We start from the raw sequence: 25,240 nt of genomic DNA on the forward strand, positions 1-25,240 counted from the left end.
CTTACTTACTGCCTGCCTGCCTGCCTGCCTGCCTGCGCTAAGTGTCACTCAGTTTTGAGATATTTAGTGTCACTCAGTTTGGAGATATTTAGTGTCACTCAGTTTGGAGATATTTAGTGTAACTCAGTTTTGAGGTATTAAGTGTCACTCAGTTTGGTCATATTTAGTGTTTTTAGCTTCTAAGGTGTCTGGAAACAACCTGCATGGCCGCAATTTTGGCGACGACTGTTTAGGTTTGGCCTAGTGTGCGCTTTGAGCGTTAAATAATTGCACCCTTGCTAATTGTAAGTCGACCGCAGATTTGAACTTATATATAGAGAGAGAGAGAGTACATGTACTTAGATATGATAAAATAAAACACAAATATTAATAGAAATAAAATGATGATAAAAATAATTTAATAAATCATCAATATTACCAAAGCCACATTCTGAAAATCCGCTCGATTAAATAAATATTAATTTTGTGATGCATGTCTTGACAAAGTCCATTAACACATTGAGCTCCAAACAGACATTCGTCATGTTTCAAATGTTGTCGACTGGGAACTGCCTGAAACATGTCGTAAACTTTATTAACCTTTCCACATTTGAAGTCCTCAACGACATACAGTCCAAGGTCATAAATCCTGAGCTCACCGTTTACCGTAAGCAAATGTTTTAGTTGAATGTCAACCATTGTCACTGGTCCTATGATCGTGTTGTTCATTTTCTGAATTAGGTCTAGAAGTTCGTTGAAATATTCCTGTTTCTTAGAGAATGATATTTCTTTTCTCCACTGTTCATCCGATAATTGATTTCCTTATTCATAAATGCCTATAATCTCTCTTGATAATGGCGAAACGTTTTTGTATTCATCACCATCAGAAGCTGTATAATCTAAGCAGAACCAGAAGTTTTTGATGAACGGTCGAAAGTTCAAAACTGCATGGAAAATAATTTCTAGTAGCATTTGGCGTACGTCTTTATTGGGACAGTTGCCAACAGCTTTAATCATTTCCTTTAACGGCTTATCTTGATATTTCTGGAACACCTTTAGGCGTTTTAAAGAATTTTCTGAGTTATTCACAGTTTTCATAATTATCTTTTTACCTCGATACATTCCCAGAAACCCGTTTCTAGTCGTACCAGCGCCGACTTTGTTCAGTAATTTTATATCCTTGACATTTGAACAATCGAATGAATACGATGATATACTTCTGAACGTTGGCACGTGGTTTCGAGTTCCGTTAGAAACCAAGTGCACTTTTATTTCACAAATGTTGTTTATCGGTCCGAATGTGGCAAAGAAGAGAAACGCCATAATGAGAAGCGTTTTTCCGCTAGTTAGAAGAAGCATTCGTCTTACGTTCAACAAATCCCTTTTGTCGAGAAGCATCGCTTTGTTTAGCATATATATCTTTTATATGTATAAGCAATCAATTAATATATCAAAATCCAATTAACCATTCAAGGGTTTATGTCGATGTAGGTTTACATATTTCCATGATTTTATACTTTGTTTATGAATAGAAGGACACATGTTTCATCAATTTACATATAGATATACCAACAATATTTCAAAATGTAAATAAAAATTTCATGATGCTGACGAATCAATAAAGTATTTATATTGATGTGAATTTAAATATTATGTTATACTTTGGCAATGAACATACTATACAGTTGATTTTGTACTAAATATACTTTCTTTCCAATTTAATTTTGAAAAATTTATGTATAGTAAAATCTTGTCTGTTCAATTTATACTGAGAAAATACGCTTTGTTTATAAAAATTCCAAATGTAGTTTATAGTATGTTGATGTAGAACTACTAGATTTGCGATATTTTATAGCAAAACCATTTCGCAAACATCTCTGTATTCCACATTTTCTCAAAAGGAAACTCATTTTATTCCAGAATGCATTGAACGCTTAACAATTTGTAGAAATATGAGTGTGATTTCTAAAAGTGGAGATGGAGTAACATAATATCCATTGTAGTCATACCACGTGGTTTGTGACGTCATATTAGAATATCGCCTTAAGTAACAAGCGGTCCAATTCGAAAAGGAAAATCGCTATAAGTTCTATATTTTCTTACCAATTTAAGCGAAACATAGCGCAGTATAATGGGAAAATTGCATACAAGACTCGGTTATTATGATATATGTTTTACAATGCATAGTTTGCTTTCCCTACATTGTGTGAAATGTTCAGTTGGTACAAAAAATGGTTGCTATTTCCGAATGTAAAAGTTCAAAAAAGATTGCATTCCCAACAACATCTGTTTGCATATCAAACACAAGTTCGGTATATCATTTTGTATCCGTAGGGTTAAACTTAGATTTCAGGCTCTATAAGTACGAAGATATGTTATTGTCGTTTTTTTTTATTATCGCAAAAAGCAGTTTGAGTTTGGCTATCATGTAAAGTAGCAGACACTCGCTTGTTGTTGTTGTTATAATGGCCCACACATATAATGAATTTGGTACCTTTGTATATAATGATTTGCTGACACAAAATGTTTTCGGGTGGTTTCGATGATGCTTTTATATTTGTTTTACCTTACCAGGAATAAAAAATAGCAGAATAACTATTTATTTTCAAATCCCAAACTACATCGCTGTTGTTCTGTGCGTGTTTTTTTTGCTCGAGAAATGCATACGGGTACTGAAATAGTGGCAGTTACTGTTCGAGTGTTTATTGCCAAATATGCATTTGAACAAATATATTGAATTATATTTTGAATTGTTCATATGTCCATTGTTGATTCGTTCACTTGGTAGTTAGGGTAAGTGCATTAGTCCAGGGTGTTTATTAAGTAATTAGTTCCAAAAGATTGCGATTCGTGGAGGACAACTCCAATCTTGCATCAGTATCTGTGTCATATTTAAGTGCGTTTGTCCGGCAAAATGAAGGTATGTTGGTTTCAAAACTGCCAACGCACTGTTTGATATGTTCTTATAACCACAGACAGTTCTAACCTAAAGACACCTTTCGTTCACCATAGGTAAACCAGGACCATGAATCTAAAAACGAAGGAACTCTTACCCAGATACTGTTGAACAAGCACATTGAAATAGATTAATCATCTTGAACGATAACTTTCACGAGGTGAAATATATTTCTATCGTACACTGAAACAAACAATTTTCCTTTTTATTATATGCCTAGGTTTTAAATTAAAAGTCATTTAAATACACTTTTTAAGAAAAACGCGCCATTTTGTATGGGCACGTAACGATATTTTAGAAAGAGAGTGGGCTTAGATTTCAAAACAGTGACATAATTGCTATATATTGTTTAAAGAAATGTTTGTTAACAGTATCTAGTAAATTTACTGATTATGCTTTGAGTTTGTTACCATTGTATTCCTGTCAGGGTCTGACGGTGAGTCAATATGATGCATTGACTATTCAGTTGTATGACTTTACATTTAAGTCACACGAAGTTTAAAGATTGTTGTGGACTGTTTTGTTAACAATTGTACATAAACGTGCTTGTTAGTTTTTTTGTAAAAGATACAATGATGCAGACTACATAAATATATATTCACTAGTAATACATTGAGAAAAATACAGGGACAAGCCAATTAGTCGAAAGTTTAAAAATACTCCCTGTTCAGGGGCACAAGGCAATGGGCCCTAACGACAATATACTATAGGCACAAACATAGTAACATCACATACAAACGACGATTTACTATAGGCACAAACATAGTAACATCACATACAAACGACAATTTACTATAGGCACAAACATAGTGACATCACATACAAACGACAATTTACTATAGGCACAAACATAGTGACATCACATACAAACGACGATTTACTATAGGCACAAACATAGTAACATCACATACAAACGACGATTTACTATAGGCACAAACATAGTAACATCACATACAAACGACAATTTACTATAGGCACAAACATAGTGACATCACATACAAACGACAATTTACTATAGGCACAAACATAGTAACATCACATACAAACGACAATTTACTATAGGCACAAACATAGTAACATCACATACAAACGACAATTTACTATAGGCACAAACATAGTAACATCACATACAAACGACAATTTACTATAGGCACAAACATAGTAACATCACATACAAACGACAATTTACTATAGGCACAAACAAGGCACAAACATATTAACATCACATACAAACGACGATTTACTAATATATGCACAAACATAGTAACATCACATACAAACGACGATTTACTATAGGCACCAACATAATAACATCACATACAAACGACAATTTACTATATGCACAAACATAGTAACATCACATACAAACGACGATTTACTATAGACACAAACATAGTAACATCACATACAAACGACAATTTACTATATGCACAAACATAGTAACATGACATACAAACGACAATTTACTATAGGCACAAACATATTAACATGACATACAAACGACAATTTACTATAGGCACAAACATAGTAACATCACATACAAACGACAATTTACTATAGGCACAAACATAGTAACATCACATACAAACGACAATTTACTATAGGCACAAACATAGTAACATCACATACAAACGACAATTTACTATAGGCACAAACATAGTAACATCACATACAAACGACAATTTACTATAGGCACAAACATATTAACATGACATACAAACGACAATTTACTATAGGCACAAACATAGTAACATCACATACAAACGACGATTTACTATAGGCACAAACATAGTAACATCACATACAAACAACAAAACAAATTAGGATCACAGTGTACATGGTTTGAAGTAATATTTCCTTGCGAACAAAATAAATCCATTTCATGTCGCATATGCAGGTTATTCCGTTTTAATGATGGTGGAAATTGATTTTCCATTCTTTGAATGTGCACTTAAGAAGAAAGAAATGATATTAATATTCATTATATTTGCCATAATATTATAATTATGTTATGTACAATGTGCCAGAAGTGGATTGTATCAAAAACAGTACAGTATACAAACGAGTTGAATATTGACATAGTTTATTAGAGATCTGGAAAGTGTATAAGAATCAGAATCAGAATCAGAATGTATTGTATTTGGATTTAAACATACAGTTTATCATCCATGTAGCAATAGTATGTACAAGTAAATAGTAAATAAATACAAACACTATACAACAAACGTGTTATGTTAACCTAGAATGGTATATTATATACAACAGTATACTGCATATAGTTACTTTTAAGTATTCTTATTCACTTCAAACTCGAGGAATAAATTTAAAAAAACAAACAAAAAAAACAACAACGCAGAATGAAGATATTAATGAAGTAAGTCATCACAACTCGTTGAAAACAAAATTAAATAAATAAGACTCTGCTGGAGGGTAAATTAATAATTTTCCAAAAAAATCATATTTTCTTAAAAAGGTTCCTTACACTTATATGTATATTTATATTTAGGCCAAAGAAAGCATGTATTTAAAGTAGAGCTGAAAATAACGAGGGAAAAGCATCGTGTTAAAACTATAACTATAAAATGAATATGACTTAAAGAGGGAAACAATTAGTTCATTGTATAAGTCATTGTCAATCAGCTGGTTGTTTGGCCTGGACCGCTGTGTGTTTAAACATGATATTTGACGTCATTGTCAATTAGCTGGTTGTATGGCCTTGACCGCTGTGTGTTTAAACATGATAATTGACATCATTGTCAATAAGTTGGCTGTTTGGCCTGGACCGCTGTGTGTTTAAACATGATAGTTGACGTCATTTTCAATAAGCTGGCTGTTTGGCCTGGACCGCTGTGTGTTTAAACATGATATTTGACGTCATTGTCAATCAGCTGGCTGTTTGGCCTGGACCGCTGTGTGTTTAAACATGATATTTGACGTCATTGTCAATCAGCTGGTTGTTTGGCCTGGACCGCTGTGTGTTTAAACATGATATTTGCCGTCATTGTCAATCAGCTGGTTGTTTGGCCTGGACCTATGTGTGTTTAAACATGATATTTGATGTCATTGTCAATACGCTGACTGTTTGGCCTGGACCGCTGTGTGTTTAAACATGATAGTTGACGCCATTGTCAATTAGCTGGCTGTTTGGCCTGGACCGATATGTGTTTAAACATGATATTTGACGTCATTGTCAATCAGCTGGCTGTTTGGCCTGGACCGATGTGTGTTTAAACTTGATATGTGACGTCATTGTCAATACGATGGCTGTTTGGCCTGGACCGCTGTGTGTTTAAACATGATAGTTGACGCCATTGTCAATTAGCTGGTTGTTTGGCCTGGACCGATATGTGTTTAAACATGATAATTGACATGATTGTCAATTTGCTGGTTGTTTGGCCTTGACCTAGACCGCTGTGTGTTTAAACATGATAATTGATGTCATTGTCATTGTCAATTAGCTTGTTGTTTGGCCTTGACAGCTGTGTGTTTAAACATGATCTTGGTTAAATTGAACATACCTCCTTTTACAGGCCAAATAACCTATTTCAAAAGAAGATATATATTAAAGTTTGTTATCATATTAAAATGGACAAAATGCTATTTTACATTATCACAGGAAAAATATATGAATTGAAATTTAAAAATGAACGTGGTATAATTAAACTGCAATAAACGTTGTTTTTTTTCTTTTGATGCATTTTATCGAATTTCATAAAACGGATGTCTGCAATTGACTCTAAATCAGTTTATCAGATTTTCTTAAAACACACTTGAGAAAAGTTTTTTTTATTTTATTGCACCCATGGTTTTTACTATCCAGGTCTTTCAAACGTCTTGTTTCTACTATAACTTAGTCATTTAGATTGACAAGAAACATGAGATACAGTTTTAAAAAGCATGTATCAAAGATATTCCATGTAAAATGAATTTTGTCCATAAATATAAGAGTTGAATCGCTTTGAATCAAAAACTGAAATGTCTTTCCCTAAATGAGCGTTCAAGTTGTCAAATCCACAACTCAATTGGCTTTTTACAAACCATTTCAATTAAGTACACGTCGACTTTTAATGTATGCTAATGGAATGAAACTTAAGTATTCAAAAGTTGAAAATGGAATGGTATAAGTGTAGCATGACCCGTTTAAAACAAATAATATGCTCTATCCGCCAACTTTCAACTTGAATGACCGTTAAGTTGTCCTGAACCTCTCACAGTGTCTGTATACCACGTGTTAAATTACGTCATAAATGCTACGTCGGAAGGCCATATTTTATTTAAAATGAAGACTTAAATCAAAGATAACTTAACTTTTATTACGCCATTTCTGTTGAAACAAAGGGCAGTCTATCCCGCTTAAAGAGCCCCGCCTTCCTTTTATTACCGGAGTTTGGTATGGTAATAAGTTTCATCAAACACCTCGACAAATCTGTTTCTAAAACTGTTTTGACAGTGCTCAGTCAGACGGCGCTATTGTGAAAAGGTTTGCCGAAGTTTTTTAAGAAACTAAACTCTCGATCAAACTGTGGTAAAACACAGAAGGCGGGGCTCCGTAGGCGGCGATGACTGCGCTATGTTTCATTTAAAATGGTTAAGAAATGGTAAAGTTATATTTGTTTAAAGTCTTCATTCGAAGCAAAATGTTGCCTTCCGACGTAGCGTTTATGACGCTATTCATCACGTGGTAAACACACACTGTATCAGAAGCTTATTTGTGATGGGCCATTAAAATTCCATTTAAGAACTGGATCATTTTGAATTGAAGAAAGTGACATTGGAAGCCGACTCAGTGAGTGAATTGCAAAGAAACAAAAGGATTACCTTTAATCCATCTAAGCTTTGATAGAAGCCATAAACATGGATTGCCATTGGTTGTGATTGCACACTCAGTGTGCGTATACCACGTGATAAATTGCGTCATAAATGCTACCTCGGTATTTTGCTTATTATTCTATAAGTGACCACCCCCCCCCCCCCCAAAAAAAAAAAAAATCAATCGGTATATAGTACACAACCTTTGTGTATTGATGTAAATCTAATTGCCTTCCCTTGTGCTGTCTTATCGGGTCTCTGATCTGAGTATCATGCTGTGCAGTTTTGGAGGTTTTATTATAGAAATGGACAATACATTTTTTTCTTTTAGTTGTTGTTTTTGGTGTGTGTGTGTTTTTAAATAATATTAATGTTATTTTTACAATGTCATAGAATAAGAATAAGATTTATGTAATATATCATAGCCCATAAACATGATTTAACCAGGATGATTCACAATTTGGATGTATATAACGATGGTGACCATGCATTTCAAATCAAATCAAATCAAAAATCAAACCCTAAATGGCCCTGAGCCAATCAACAAATACACAGGAAATTGGCCCCTACTACCAGTGCAAATTACAGGAGATGCACAGCAGGGGATTATCATGCCAAACATTTCTTAAACTGGGCCTTTAAGTCATATTCGAAGCATAAGGTTACCTCCTGATGTAGCATTTATGACGTAATTTATCACGTGGTATACACACACTGACAGTGGTGTTACATGCAAACAGCCTTCTTGTAACACCTAGAATGCATTTTTCTACAAATTACTCAATTGTCTGGATTTATATCATAATTATTTCCCTGGAAACTGGAGTTACATATAAATACCAGCAGATGATTGAAAAATTTCCAAAACAAAATGAAACTTTAATAATTTTGGATGTGTTTAAAGAGAACTCAGATTAAAAATCATCATTGTTTTATTAGAATAAATTAAAAGAGAAATGCTGTTTAAAGCTGCACGAAAATTAATGTTTTATGGCTAAAACCGTTACTAACGGTTTAAGAAAAATGCATAAAACATCCATTATTGAACTTAAATATAAAAATCTGCATTCTATTTTTTGACAGCAGTCTTATATTTATATATATCAATTATATATAACTGGTTTTCATGCATTTTCGCAAAAATCTGCTCGTTCCAAAACATAAAAAGTTGTCAAAACGTTCAATCTGTGAGAGTGCAGCTTCAAGAATCAGCATTCGTGTCGACTTTTATATATGCTTATCTGTTGCAAACAAAATAATTGTAGGAATTCGAGTGTGTTAACTTTTGTGTGCATACATTTCATTTACAAGGATTCGCCACTCATATGAGTATCTTCCGACAAATATTATTTGCTCAGCCAATCATTGATGACCTTCATTACGGTTATAAACATATTCATCTTATGGTGCATGTCCTGACATATTCCATTTACACATTGAGCTCCAAACAGACATTCGTCATCTTTCAAAAATTCTCGACTGGGAATTCCCGGAAGAAAGCTATTCCTTGAAGTTAATTTGAAGGGTCCACATCTGATATCCTCAATTACATACATTCCAAGGTCATAAATCCTGAGCTCGCCTTTACTCATTACCAAGTGTTTCAGTTGCAGGTCCACCATTGCAATTGGTCCTATAATCGTGTTGTTCATTTTGTGTATAAGGTCGAATAATTCTCGGAAATATCTCCATTTTACATTTGATCTCATTTTTCTTAAGTCCTCTATCGTTCTCTGTGTTCCAAATTCATAAATGCTCACCACTTCGCTTGATATTGTCGAATCGTTTCTGTGTTGAACCCCACCAGCTGATGTATAATTCAAGCAGAACCCCAAGTTTTTTATGAACGGGCGGAAGTTCAAAACCGCGTGGTAAAAAATTTCCCGTAGCATGTGGCGTGTGTCTTTGCTGGAACAGTGGCTTATAGCTTTTACCATTTCTTGTAACGGCTTATCTTGATATTCGTTGAACACCTTCAGACATTCCAAAGAAGTGTTTGAGTGAGTGATGGTTTTCACAACGACCTTCTCACCTCGATATATCCCCAAAAAAGCATTTCTTGTGTTACCAGAGCCGATATGTTCCAGTACCTCTATGTCCTTCAGATTTGAACAATCAATTGAATAAGATGCTATACTTCTGAACGTGGGCACGTGGCTCAAAGTTTCGTCATAAATCTTGTCAATTACAGGTCCTAGGCTATTGTCAATCACTAACTGTTTCATACAGAAAAGTACCGTCATAAAAAGAAGCGCTTTTCCTCCAGCTCGAAAAATGGTTTTAAAAGTTGCCATTTTGTACTTCTTCACTCAAAATTTGTTTTTCTAAATTTCATCATCCGTTTCGAATATTCAAAACAAACTTTTGCTGTTCAAATATAAGAATGCTTTATCTGAAAAGTTGAAAAGAACATAGTTGTTAATAGTCATTAAATGATGATAGGTTTCCATGCTGGAAATACTTCTATTGTTACAAATGTTTTAAATCACAATAGAAATGTAGGCGTATGTATTTTGCATGTTTGAAATACAGATAGAAATGTCCTTAAATTTTTGCCCTAACCTGAAGAGTAAAATCAATTAACTTTCGCTTAAAAATCAGAAATTCCGAAATTCACAGAATATGTTTGAGCCAGCTCTTCATCGTATATGTTGGTGAAGGTCATGGTGTCCACTAGCGTATCCAGCGCAGAGGGGGGGGGGCATCTGCTAACCCACCCCTACAATCGTCCAAGTAGAAACAGAGTAGAGAAATACGCTCAAAATGCACCATTTCGGACTAGAAATTGTTATTTTTTTTCTTGGTGGACTACCCCCAACCCCCTGTCTACACATCAAGCCAAATAAGTTAGGTTCTGAGGGAGGGACACAAGTCAAAATGTTACGCCCCTAAGTTACGCCCCCTCTAACATCACATCCTGGATCCGCCCCTGGTATCGTTGTTTCCATTTTTCATCTTCCATATCAGTACCAACACCAAGAACACCACTTAAAATACTGCCTGTATCACAAAAGCTATCGTGGTCACGGTATTGGAGAATAAAATGAAATGTTGTCAACAGACATCTCATAAACAAAAATAAATTTAGAAAAAAAATGATTTGTTTTTGTTAATAAAATTCCAATTTTAGGTTGTAACAACTCAACGTCAATGGGGATGTGACTGACGTTTGTTTGACAAAAGGGAACATGTTTGTTGCATGAGTTAAAATCAAACAGATTACAATAAATATTTATATTTATATAAGCTCTAACCTATTTTGATTTGCCTATGAGTTTCACCCCAATAAGTTGACAATAGTGCCATAAAATTCATGATTTGGACCTTGTCGTTTATATGTTTTAAGTAAGGGGCACGCCTGAAATCGTCTATCATGTCAGAACCCTCAGCAGTGCGTGCCTCGTTCTGTTCTTGCTCTGACAAAATGGACAGTTTTCGACCTTTCACCCGTACACAAATATTCAAACCTGCATATATATTAAAATATAAATATTATATTACCCTGGCATTTTATTATTTATAAATATAATGACAAGTCAAAATGTATATTATAATCTTATTAATCAAATGTATATAAACATAGTTATATATATGTATCACTCGTTCACCTCTATGTGCTATTTATCACATTGTATTATATCATGTGTCCATGTATCTATTGGATGATTAAAATAAAGAAAACTAGACAATATACCTTATTCTGTGATGCTCCACTTGAATGGGTGTTCCTCAATTTTAGAATAAGCACACCTTACATCGACAAAAGAAAAAAACTAAAATGTCTACTTTCATAAATATTGTTTGTTCTCCTTACACGTAAAAGTTTTTTTTTAAATATCTTGATAAGAATCAATTAGCAATTATCACATCATCTAACTCAATTAGTTGAATCGTTAGTTTAGGCTGTAGGCAACATAGATACTTAAATACCGCAATTGGAAATCAGGTATCGTCAAATCGTTATGACATGATATAATTAATTCGCCAGGGCTACATACAGGAGGTATGGTGTTATACTTTCCTTCGAATTGGGGTTATGTAATGCACTATAACGATAATGTTTTCCGTCGACCACAAAAGTCGTTTATTTTGTATAAGTAAATACATACAACCTTTATTTTTTCCTGGTCTACATTATATTGTGTAAATTTCCCACTAAGACTGATTATATCTACCGCTTCACCTGATTAAAATTTAAAAAAAACCGGCTGATTGCTGATGTACTGAAATGTATTAGCAAATGGGACAATACTGCCTTGCTCTTTGGACAAAATATTATGTTGACCACTAACAAACAGTGAGTCTAGTTATTGGCCCAGCGTGTGTTTTAATCAGCCGATCTGCCTACAGATGACTGCTGATTAACAAAAGTAAAAGTACAGCAAATATGAAAAGTACTCCCATCCCATTGGACACAAAATTAATTAAAAATACTAAATGACCCTTTGGCTAAAGAAAATGTTAACAAACTGTCTAGACCACGTTATGTGTTTGATGTTCATGTTTGTTGAACTGTTACAATTGTTTAAAGACACAGAAGGACTCGAGTATATTTTTGCATATTGAAATATAGAAAAAAAGCATTCCATTTGTCTACGAGCCTTAAAGAAGACCAATCAGCTGATCGCAAGATCATGCTTGTAGCCAGTATAAATCTACTTGTTCATGCTCAGCATGAACAATTTCAAGCTCCATATACATCCGAACCCCGTTTACTCGAACGAGTTTGGCTCGATGTTCATGGTAGTTCGAGTCAACGGGGTTCGACTGTACTCCTGGAAGGTGATTTGTTTTATGACTCGTCTTTGTTTATTTTATGACCGTTATATTCAATTTCCTTGAACATTTCATGTACTGGTAAATGTTGCCACATCAATGGCACATATATTTTGTCAATGCATGCTGAATATTGTCTAGAAAATGGATTTCTTGTAGCAACAACCTTTAATGCTTCCAACCCATTTGCTTCTTTTTGTATACTCTATATCATTGTTGTAAATACCGATCATGTTGAAAGAAAAAAGGCAATGTTTAAATCAACATTTAATGCATTTGATTTCTAAAACGTTTCAATTGGAATATCGAATGATTCAACACCGAGTTGTTGCATACCATATTTGGGATATTTAGAAGAACTATTTTAACTAATTTGTAAGCTCGTGATCTGTGTCTTTCGCTTTTTTTCCATGCTTTGACATAGGAAACGTTTTCAGGCCGCTATGCCGCACAGCCGCTGAACAGGTTGAACGATTTTTTAGAAAATTGTTGACAAACGCTACAGGATGTTAATTTCTGAATCAAAAACATATATTTATCGTTCTTTTCAAGAACGTCCATTAGTTCATAAACAATTGCTTTGAAATTGATTTTTTAGGCAGCTTGGTCGAGCTTTTTGGTGAAATGCAGATACCATAAATAACCATATTAAGTATATCTTTTGTTTAGAAGAACAGGCATGTTAACATGCTTTGAAATAGGATACCATTTTAGGCCTCTTGGCCGCTAGGCCGCCAGGTCGCTAACTTCACGCCGCTAGGCCGCTGAACTGCTTGATCGACTTTTGGGGAAAATGTTTATAATCGCTTGAGATTGATAATTTGTGCAATAAAAAAGTTGATTTATCATCGTTTCAGAAGAAAATGCATATTAAAATTCTATGAATAGAAAACAATTTAAGGCCGCGATGTTAATGTATAAAAAACAACAACATTGATTTATCATTGTTTTAATAAACCGCATGAACAATTGCTTTGAATTAGGGAAACAATGAGGCCGCTAGGCCGCCAACTTCACGCCGCTAGGCCTCCAGGCCGCTAGGCCGCTAACTTCACGCCGCTAGGCCGCTAACTTCACGCCGTTAGGCCGCTAACTTCACGTACATTACTTGATGTGTTCAGCTTGCTTATAGCTTGATACTAGTTGTAAAAAGTTAAAAGATAAAAGTAGAATATAAAGCATCATTAAGTTAAAAAATTAAAAAAAACGCATGACGTGACAAGAGGAGATATAGATTTATCATTATCTTCTAGCTGCAAAAACACGCACACGTAATTGTGCAGGTGCTGTATAGTAGGACGAAACTTCAGATAAGAGAAACAGACATTCTGACACAAATAAATGAGTCGCCACTTGCATGCATTAGTATAAATCGATATATATATGTGCACAGGCAACTTTACATTTTTGACTGAAGGTTCACTGTACATGTATATAAATTCTGACAGAAACATCAATCGAACGCACAAGTTTCTCAACTTAATACGTATTGGATGCGAGTTTCCTTGCATACTCTATCTTTGTTCGATGACAGCACTACTAAACGCAACTCGTTAGAAAGCCACAAAAACTAGTCTAATGAGTATCACAAAACTCACGAACATCACAATGTAAAAAACCCGTATCAGTTAAGACCCCTCGGAGGTACAACATTATTGCGTTAAAGTTGTTAAATACAGTTTATTATGCACCAATCAATTGTAACCACGCCCCCCCCCCCCCAGGTCCGGGGAATAGCGGGGACTTTGACTTTCGGTCCAGCCAACCCCGTCTAAAATCCCCGTCCTGCGGAGACGAACAGATGGTAAAATCTCCGCCAAATGCCACCGCACCCCAGGGACCCTAAGTAAGGCCCATTCCCTGCTATATTTAAAGCGAAGACAAAACCACCGCATTCACCCGGCACTGCGGGGCCACCTGAAAGGTAAAACCACGGCCCATTTCCCCGGCTATCCCCGGTATACACCCGGACCTGGGGGGGGGGGCGTGGTTACAATTGACTTGTACATTAAGTTAATCATATGTGTATCTAATTATTGATCGCAAAACATATTTCAGATTAAACGGTAACGTTCAGTAACTCAACCACTGAATGAACATTACCATTTGCCGGTAGTTTCCCCTACATTGATCAAGGTCAATGACACAATCGGCAAGTTTTAACACAATTTGAATTCAACTCAAAAAGCCGGCCCAATAAGACGAAAATACTCAAGTCAAATCTCAATCTCAATCTAAACTCATATTAAAAAGTGCATTCTCTCATAGAAAATGTGGATTAAAAACTTTGGCCAATATTCCAAAGAAAAAATATTCTACAGCATAACATGAAATTGGGTATAACTCAATGTTTTTAAAGCTGCACTTTCACAGATTTACCGTTTTTACAACTTTTTTATTTTTTGTCTTGAAAAGAGCATTTTTTGCGTAAATATCTGCAAATCAATGATAAAAGATTGCTGACAAATTTTTCGCAGTGGGGGCTATTTGACCAAAGTGTGGGGGCTATTTGACCAAAATGGGGGCTTTTTGACTTGGGGGCTATTTGACTTGGGGGCTATTTGACCATGTTCCGTTTAAACATATTTATTTTACAATGATTGTGAAACAAGTTATTACAACATTATATTAATCACTCTCGTTGGCACGAATTACGCGAAAGTGTGATCTTACGTTGTGGGGGAAACCGTAAAACCCGGAGAAAACTCACTTGTCCGGCTTGGTGACCACAAACCAAACTCACATGTGCCAAAGCCGGGAATCGAACCCGGGTCGCCTTGGTGAGAAGCGAGTGCGCTAACCACTGCGCTAACCGTACATTATAGGTACCTATATTCAGCTTAACTGAAATGCCACTTTACTAAACTAAAATAATGAGTCCCCTATTTGACGTTTGCCCCTAATTCCACTTAAATTGGTCACCAAAGCTTGTAAATAGCTCAAGCAAAATTAAACTTAATACATTTTAATATTGAAGTTGTCAAACACTAATTTGCACATGCGTGCAGTTCTATGGTCCACTTATACCCTTTGATGGAATAATATTTAAGTTTAAACTTATATATTTGTCAACATTTTCAACAAGTTATTACAACAATAAATTAACCACTCTCGTTCGCACGATTTCACGCGAGAGTGTGATCTTGTGGCGGAGAGAACCCGGCGGAATCCCTATTGTCCGGCTTGGTGACCACAAACCAAACTCAAATATGCCCTAGCCGAAAATCGAATCCAGGTCGTCGAGACCAGAAGCGAGTGTGCTTATCAGACGAGATTCATTCAAAAAATATAACTAAAAGTAATGGTTCTTATAGTCATATAGTTTCCTTTCGTTTCGTTAATTTGTTATAGAATGTAATTCTTTTTACGGGTTCATAATAAAGGTAACATATTCGGTTTCCTTTTTAATGACTCCTTAAAGTGTGTTTCAACAATATTAACAGGTTCGTGAAACAGTTTTCGAAATCTGACTGCCGATTGCCTCGTTAAACCCACAAAATCTTTTCCTGAAAAGGAATTAAATTTTCATCAAATTAATTATTAATACTATCATATCGAAAAAGACAAATAATGAATACTAATACTCCCTATGATCAAAACTTTGATTATGCTATTATAAATCATAAAAAGGGCATAACTATTGGTAGGTGCATTGTTTTTAATTTCAATGCATTATTATGTTAAACTCATTTGAAAAAAATCCTTTCAAAAATGGGATATTTTACTATATAGCTATGAGCGCGATAGTGTTCGTCTTTAAGTCGCCTTGATTTGATGTAGGAGAGACTATAAGTATCTTCCATGGCCGAGAGTGTAAGAAAGGTTCATGCCGTTCCGAGCGTAGGGTGTTTTGCGGAAACGAGGTTTACCGGGTTTTCGCAAATACCGTGCGCGAGGGTCGGGATGAACCTATCTTACACGTGCGGCTATGGTAGATGCTTTTTCTCCCACCTCAGTTTAACAAAATTAAGTAAAAATGCATTTTTTGCTTGAACTATTCTGTGCGTAGTGAAATAAAAGAAATTGGATATGCGATAATTCGTGGTAGTCATGGATATGCGCGCAGTGATTCAGATTATGTTAATAGTCAAATCGGTCTTTAAATAGTTCTAAGGAGAGTAAAATATTATTTCTTGAAAGGTGCGTAAAAACTGTTTTATGGTGACATTTGAAGTGAGAAATAATTATTTAGCGTTCTAAATATTGCCACAAGACAAGGTTTCCATGATGCTACAGACGACAGTCTTTAACAAGGGAGGGAATTACAATGTGGTGACCATTAAAAATGAGTTCCATACGGGCATTTTATCTTCGCCCGTGGGCAAGATAAGAATTTGTAGCATGGTTCATTTATTGGATCTGCCTATCTGAGGTGGGAGAAAGACATTTCTGATATTAACAGACGCAGTTGAGGATATAACGACATTTGTAATGATATATTTTTTATTAATGCATTTCTTATATTAATAATGATATAAAAGCAGTCTTCGTAATGATGTTTTTATCTGTTCTCAAACCATACGATTTTTTATCATTTAAGTCAAATAAGTTTAACATGATAATGCATGATAACTAAAAACAAATGCATCAACATATATTGTGCTCTTTTAAAACATTTTTAAACTCGAATTACAAAATGTCGTTTATCTTTTGTATATACGACTTGGATTTGTATACACAGCAAATAAGTCATAATTTAGCTCGTTTTTGAATGCGTGCTTATATCTTATTGTTAATAAAAGAAAGTTATGTACGCATACTTTGTGTTTGTGACGCCACTGGTGACGTCAATGGAACTGACGTGGATGGAGTGGCGCGTGAGAAGACTCCATGAGAGGGGATTGTACCAATGAGAGTCAAGAGTCCAGCTAAACGTCACTTGTGAGATGTCACCAACGTCGTGGGGTGATGTTGCCATAAATCCGTACGTGTGGCCTTCATGAATATCTATTGGGCTGCAATTCAAACGATGTATAGTTTGGAGCACGCACATTTAACCCACACATTTATCAAATGCTTTAAATGCAACTTTTGTTAGCTCAGTTGGTAGAACACTTGGATTCCGGGCGAGGCACTGCCAGCGGAATTTGGGAGCTAACACACTCCCAGAATTAAAGAGAGTCCGGTTTGTTTTGGCGTTTAATTGGAGTGTGTGTGAGGGGGGGGGGGGGAGGGGCATGACTCGGTACTGACACTCACGGGTGAAAGAGTCATTGTGAGTTATCCGGGCCGGTTATGACAGTTGCTAGAACTGCCTTCTTACATGCAAGTGCTCCCGGTTTCGATACCCGGACGGGTCGCATACTATTTCGAGCCTGTGACATATAATAGCAGAGGTAAACTTAAAGCTGCTTCCTCACAGATTGGCCGAGTTGACAACTGTTTTCATTTTTTGTCTCAGAATCAGCTGATTTTGGCAACAATGTTTTCAATTCAGCCATATAAGCTAACTCACAATCGAATAGATCTCAGTTGTTTGGAAAACTTAATATTACTTTAAGAGCAAGTAATGCTTTTAACCATAAATCATCAAATTTCCAGTGTAAATATTAAAATCTGCGATATGATATTTTATCAGCAGTCTAATATCAACAGTTTTTAGACATTTCCGCATTTGCTCATTCCTAGACAAAAAATTATAGAGTTATCAAAGCGGTCAATCTGTGAGAGTGCAGCTTTAAACTTTTTTAAAACGAAAGTATTTACATTAAAACAATGTTTTGAGGCACTTACTCGTGTGTAAGCAATTGATCGCCGGTCTGTCCCTTGGAACCAATCAGATTCATAGTCACTGTTCCCTGTTCGATTTTTGCAGAGGGAAGACTTCCAAACGCTACGTTTATCTGGTAATGGTACCCTGACAGACAAAATGTATATAGAGCATGGGCCATATCCAGTAACAAACAATGATACCCTGACAGAACAAATGTATAAAGAGCATGGGCAATGTCCAGTAACAAACAATGATACCCTGACAGAACAAATGTATATAGAGCATGGGCAATATCCGGTAACAAACAATGATACCCTGACAGAACAAATGTATAAAGAGCATGGGCAATATCCGGTAACAAACAATGATACCCTGACAGAACAAATGTATATAGATCATGGGCAATATCCGGTAACAAACAATGATACCCTGACAGAACAAATGTATATAGAGCATGGGCAATATCCGGTAACAAACAATGATACCCTGACAGAACAAATGTATAAAGAGCATGGGCAATATCCGGTAACAAACAATGATACCCTGACAGAACAAATGTATATAGAGCATGGGCAATATCCAGTAACAAACAATGATACCCTGACAGAACAAATGTATAAAGAGCATGGGCAATATCCGGTAACAAACAATGATACCCTGACAGAACAAATGTATATAGAGCATGGGCAATATCCGGTAACAAACAATGATACCCTGACAGAACAAATGTATATAGATCATGGGCAATATCCAGTAACAAACAATGATACCCTGACAGAACAAATGTATATAGATCATGGGCAATATCCAGTAACAAACAATGATACCCTGACAGAACAAATGTATATAGATCATGGGCAATATCCGGTAACAAACAATGATACCCTGACAGAACAAATGTATATAGATCATGGGCAATATCCGGTAACAAACAATGATACCCTGACAGAACAAATGTATATAGATCATGGGCAATATCCGGTAACAAACTTAATTTGAGGTAGGTGGTGGGTTAGCTTATTTATACTCGCACTCGGGCCTTGTCCATTCGGCAATGGCTCCGTTTAGATTGTTAGTCATTTAGGTTGTTGGAGCATAGTGTACAGACAAAATGTAACCCTTGGTCTTTAACGTGCACCAGTGTATAGCACTGTCACACGGGACCCCCATTTAACGTCCCTCCCGGAAGATGATTTGTACTTTTTAGTGATACGACGGGGAATCGAACCTGCGACCACTGGATTGATAGTCAAGTGTGTTACCACTAGACCAGGGATCCGCCACCACTGAATTCGATCTTAAATTTAAGATTTTTAAAATTTTAATCTGGGTGTTTTGATTGGACTGCAGAAATAACTGGCCAATAGACTAATGGAATCACTGAGGCATATCCAGGGGTGAGGATAAAAACTATTTTGAATATATCCCCATAAGTCTGCCGTTTATGTCATTCGGTTTAAAATATACGTTTTATGATATACTGTTACATGAATATGTATTCTAAATTTAGTTTTTCAATGTTTAATTGCCTGGGTTTAAGTTTGAGCTTGAGATGTTTTTCTCCTATGAAAGTTTAAGAATATAACAATCAGGATTTGTTAAGAATGTTCTACCAATGACTATTTATGCCATGTATTCAAGTTTTAGAACAAACAAGATTCTTATAGGATTTGAAAGAAAGTTCTTTAAGAATTTCCAATATGTTCTGGGACATATTAGTTTGTTATATAAGGACAAAGTTCTCTGATCTTGGGGATCTTTTCTATAAAAAACATTAAAAATACCAGGAGCTGTGAAGAACTTTTGACAGTATTCTTAACTCTTTACATTAAAAGATAAGCATAACTCCTTTAAAATTTCTTTCTTTAAACTAGAAGAAAATAAGTTTTGTTGTTTCCAGTTCGTTGCTGGTTTCTCTTTCTTTGTGGCGCTTGGTGCAAGTGGTAGCAATGCCTACATTTTGCTACATCTTGACGTGTATTCTAATGGTCATATCTGCAACTTACGGCAGTAAGGCGCTGTATTGCCAGTCTCCAAGTAGTACTGCTTATGGATGACTCCTTGGGAAGGTTTTGCACGGTCGGCATGGAAACCCATGTAGCCACAACCGCCACCGGAACAGGGCATGCACATACCACGCTGGAACAGGCATTTGTAGTCACAATCGGAACTCCTCGGTCATTTTTCATCGAAAACAGCCTCGGATGTATGCCGGTACATCAGTGGAAGTAGTTCGCAAAATATTTTGTTTTAACGTGTTGTTTGTGTTACTATTTTAAGTAGATTCCCAGTGAAGTGTATTTTGCATACATAATTCATATTTCTAAAAGTAAGTTCTATACATTTAATTGCAAAATTGAAATTACTACACGATCTACTTGCAGCGTAGTTAAATGTAAAGAATTCTGACATTGTTGACCGTCCATATTCATCCGAGGTTGTTTTCGATTGAAAATGACCGAGGTGTTCCGATTGTTCTAGTCAAGGTGTTGTTGTAATAATGTTATACTTTACGGTCTTTTACAAAATACAATGGTATTATGGACAAAAATGCGTAGTGAATATCAGACCGTTGTTCTTTATAACCAACTCACTGGAACTCGGGAAAAGCCTGCTAGATAATGCATTGCACCGAACATGTTGTCAAACAAAAATAACACTATCGACGGCTAGAATCTGTAAATGTCAAAACTGCTTATCCCTGCGCAGACATTCGGAACTCGAAATGGCCGAGGAGTGCCGAATGCCTGAGCAGTGTATTAACTAATTTTGATAACTTAAAGGTGCATCTTTAACCTTTAATAAAATGGTGCTTTACTTTAAAGTTTGCGTAGTCCTGGCACGAATAGCCGCTGAACTGACATGGACTGTTGATGGACTCCGTGAAATAGTCGTGGGCTCTCAGATGGCTGCAAGCAACAATTTGCTTACCTCCTACAACAATTACAAACACATTAATGTATGCTATGCTTTCTGGCGCTGTGTAGATATTTATTTTGCATTTTTTTCGAAATTTTATCCCGCTCTCACGTACAAATTCAAACGTCGGGACACACAGGGCTGGGACACAATTCAAACGTCGGGGCACACAGGGCTGGGACACAATTTAAACGTCGGGGCACACAGGGCTGGGACACAATTCAAACGTCGGGACAAACAGGGCTCGGACACAATTTAAACGTCGGGGCACACAGGGCTGGGACACAATTCAATCGTCGGGGCAAACAGGGCTGGGACACAATTTAAACGTCGGGGCACACAGGGCTGGGACACAATTCAAACGTCGGGGTACACAGGGCTGGGACACAATTCAAACGTCGGGGCACACAGGGCTGGAACACAATTCAAACGTCGGGGCACACAGGGCTGGGACACAATTCAAATGTCGGGGCACACAGGGCTGGGACACAATTCAAACATCGGGGCTCACAGGGCTGGGACACAATTTAAACGACGTCATTTCCGAAATGACGTTCCGTTTCATTTTGAAAGTCACCTTCTGACGATTTGTGGTTATATTTGAACTGCCTTACTAAACTTTAAGTATTTGTTACAATTACATCTAGGAATGGATGACATCATATTACAGGTGAGATAGCATGTCCCTTCTATTCGAGACTTCTGCGAAAAGCCACTTTTAATCAGGAGAGGAAAAAAGAAGTTATCCCATAACAGAGAATTCTTGGTCTTGAAGGCAAACTCGCCATTATAGATGTCTCCCTCTGTCAGCAGTTTGGTGACTGGGCTGGCGTCACATCCCGGCTGGTTGAGCCCCTCGTTCGGAAAGTAGTCCACATGACCACACGGCTGCTTCATACCGTAACCTGGCGAACAAAGTCATACATATATAACAGAAAACATTTACAGCGACTTACAAATTTATCAATGTGTTTTGTAATACCGTTAGGGTCATAATTTGTTTCTGAAGCTTCCCAAATTCAATACATTTATATTGGCATATGAAAGTTTGATCTATATTTTGTTTAATGAGCAATCGTACCATCCTACCTAGCGTGAGAATGCTTGCCCCATTGGTGTGCATGACGTCCACAAACGTGGCGTCACTTGGGTCGAGACGCACTGTCTTGTCGGTGTACTGGAAATAGGGATCAGCGGGATCCAACCCTGCCAAAGTATGAGGAAGGCATATTTAGTTTTAATGGTATATATTAAATTCAATCATAATTTGAGGGAAAAAAAACTTTCCAAAGAGAAATACATCGGTGTTTTTTTCAGTTTATTTATGGCACTTCAGCCACCCGATTAATCTTCTCCCAATGAATGACCTGCTGTTTAATTATGCGTTTTTTTAATCGTTCTTTGTGTCATATATATCATTGGTTCCTTTTATACCTGAGATTCTACCAAGATTGGGTGTCCTTTCTCCTGCGTAACCGCATATATGGGCGCCAAGACTGTGGCCAATCAGGTGGAAATCTTCGGCCCGAGCAGACGCTACGGTCTGAAATGAACACCAGACTAATAGCCAAAAACAGGATGTTTATATCTATTTTCTGCCTGACCAAACATTTGAAAATTAAGTTCACGAAGTGTTTGTTCATACAGAAAGTTGACTGACATTCGAAGAAAAACATATACTTGACAGGTCTGCATACCTGAAGCGCTTCGATAAGTTTTGCAAGGACCGCGCCAACGACCCTGGTGTTGGCGGTGGCCTGTGTGTACGGAATACCGGAACCACCACCCCAGTCCAAGAGGATAACATTGTAGTCTCCATTCTTCAATAGCTCGTCCTTCATTTTCTATTGGAAAGTAAACGGTATCCCTAGTTACAAAATCGAGTTGTAGAATTGCGTTCACATACAACTAGTTTTAACTTATTCATTTTACAGCGATTGTGAAACATGTTATTACAACATTATATTAATCACTCTCGTTGGCACGAGTTTAAGCGAGAGTGTGGTTTTGTGTTGTGTGGGGATACCGGAGTACCCGGAGCTAGGAAACCCACTTGTCCGGATTAGTGATTACAACCTAAGCTCTAATGCGCCCAGGACGGTAATAGAACCAAGGTGAAAAGTGAGTTCTAACCAGTGCGCTAACCGGACATCCTCATATCCATATGTCAAGTAGTATAGAACGCTACTAGTTTCAGACACTGTTTTTGGTAGAATCAAATGGCATGTAGCTATTTTTGCTTCTTAATAGAAAAATCTAGATTGTCAATATAAAGATCGCACAATGGTTCGCCTTTTTCGAAAGTGAAAATTTGTTTGCGTTTACCATTAACCAATCAGCAAAACCATTCTCCAGGAAACCATGGCTGACTACTTTTGTCGGCCTCGATCCCTTGAAATTTGACTCCTGAATCCCGGCCGTGTTTGTGTAAGCCAAGAACTGGTGGCTTCCGGTTGCGGGATTTTGGCGCGTAAACAACAGGAAGCGGGGGTTGACAGATTGTGGGGACTGTGGTGTTATGCTCAGGGGTCGGTAGAGGCTTGTAAAGGCGCCGCCTGTACTAAAGCATCCAATATCACCGTAACATATCGAGGACCCTGTAATTTAAAATTATGAAATACCTCTGGTGATGGCATTTATGTATTCGAATCAGTTGTCTGCACTTTTCTTTACATGACAGAATCATCATATAAATTAAGTCGTTGATTGATTATTTTTGTCGACAAAAACGTGCATATTTGCTCACTGAGAGGGAGATGGGGGTGGGGCGCAGCCTTTTGACATATGCGCCACTCCCAAAGAACTGAAATTTAAATAGTTTAAAGCTGCACTCACACATTTACCGTTTTGCCAACTTTTTTTGTCTTGGAGTGTGCCATTTTTGCGTAAATATCAGAAAACTAGTGGCATAACTAACGCTTTTAGAGAAATTCACAAAACATCACTTTTTTATATCATAAGTATAAAAACATGCGATCTATTTTTTGTCAGCAGGTTTCCATACGTTTTCGCAAAAATTAGCTTGTTCCATAAATAAAAATGTAAAAGTTGTCTAGACAATCAATTTGGAGCGTGCAGCTTTAAAATGTTGAAAGGGGGATTTGTAGGTATTCCCCCGTATTTTTAATATCAGGTCCGAAACGGTGCATGTTGAGCGTTATTTATTACTGTTTTTCTCTGATATGGACATGAAAAGTAAACTTGGACGATTTTAGAGGGGGTTGGGGGGCGCCGGGTACGCACTTCGCCCCCCTCCCCCCTCCCCACTGAATCCGGATGCGCACCTCGCCCCCTCACCCCCTCCCCCCTATCCCCACTGAATCCGCTAGTGGCTTTTGTACTTCAATAGTAAATACCAAACTATACACACTTATCCTTATTACAGAAAAAGACATCACGCCTCTAACATTCAGAAATGTTCAATTATACCATTCAGATCAAGACATCACAACATGTAAGTTTGTTTACTAAACTCGTGATAACTTACTCTTCTCTGCCCTTCGTTCTGGTACAGATTTGGCCTCGACAGCGAACACGGTAAGGATCACCACGAGGAAGGTCTTTACTTCCATGCTGGCTCCGACCTGTGACGTGCCAGCCTTGTGGAATCAAGACTGACAATGAAACAGAGAACAAATTGACCTATCGTGGTGTCCTCGATTTTACACCAGTTCACTTATGTATATAGCCGTTAATTGATAAGGAAGGTCTAAAAGGAAGAATGACAATACAAAAACTCACCTGCGTGTGAATATAATTTGATACAAGTGCACTGATGTGCCAAACTTGGGCAACGTTAAATAATGTTCGTAGACATCATGACTTAAGCGTGCACAGAATACATCAAAGTTAAAAGTTGGTTGAACTAGTAGTTCGACAAAGTACACTCATTGCCCTAAAAGTTCGCCATTCAATAACAGTCAGATCCAATGACAGATTGCGCTAAGCTCGTATTGTTTTCGAGAAATGTTTCAGACTTTCGCCTAAAAGTTATACCCCCAGTGACAATTATTAGCATTGCTCTCCTGGGGAGCATTCACCGGGTACCCACCTATGTTAATGTATCTATTTACACCCTGGGCATTGAA

The 25,240-nt window shown here is 36.8% G+C and overlaps 1 protein-coding gene across 1 annotated transcript; it reads right to left on the reverse strand.

Moving 5' to 3' along the window:
• Nucleotides 1-15,911: 15,911 nt before the first annotated feature.
• LOC128213362 (pancreatic triacylglycerol lipase-like) lies at nucleotides 15,912-24,790 on the reverse strand. The gene is made up of 11 exons (XM_052918992.1): nucleotides 24,640-24,790; nucleotides 23,478-23,749; nucleotides 22,850-22,996; nucleotides 22,587-22,695; nucleotides 22,242-22,358; nucleotides 21,938-22,057; nucleotides 21,052-21,167; nucleotides 20,240-20,372; nucleotides 18,254-18,377; nucleotides 17,281-17,475; nucleotides 15,912-16,026 (listed from the first exon to the last, which is right to left on the reverse strand). Exons 1-11 carry the CDS (start codon nucleotides 24,722-24,724, stop codon nucleotides 15,957-15,959), a joined length of 1,488 nt encoding a protein of 495 aa, XP_052774952.1. The 5' UTR covers nucleotides 24,725-24,790; the 3' UTR covers nucleotides 15,912-15,956.
• Nucleotides 24,791-25,240: the final 450 nt, after the last annotated feature.

This window comes from Mya arenaria, chromosome 13 (genome assembly GCF_026914265.1).
Source record: "Mya arenaria isolate MELC-2E11 chromosome 13, ASM2691426v1".
In the NCBI taxonomy this organism is placed as follows: Eukaryota; Metazoa; Mollusca; class Bivalvia; order Myida; family Myidae; genus Mya; species Mya arenaria.

Bases quoted from the DNA above. Each gene is read 5' to 3' on its own strand.
- LOC128213362 (XM_052918992.1), bottom strand. From the start codon at position 24,724: ATGGAAGTAAAGACCTTCCTCGTGGTGATCCTTACCGTGTTCGCTGTC. The intron at 23,750-24,639 runs GTAAGTTATCAC...TTTAAATTACAG, and splicing joins AGAACGAAGGGCAGAGAAGA to GGTCCTCGATATGTTACGGT. The intron at 22,997-23,477 runs GTAAACGCAAAC...ACTTTCCAATAG, and splicing joins GTTTTGCTGATTGGTTAATG to AAAATGAAGGACGAGCTATT.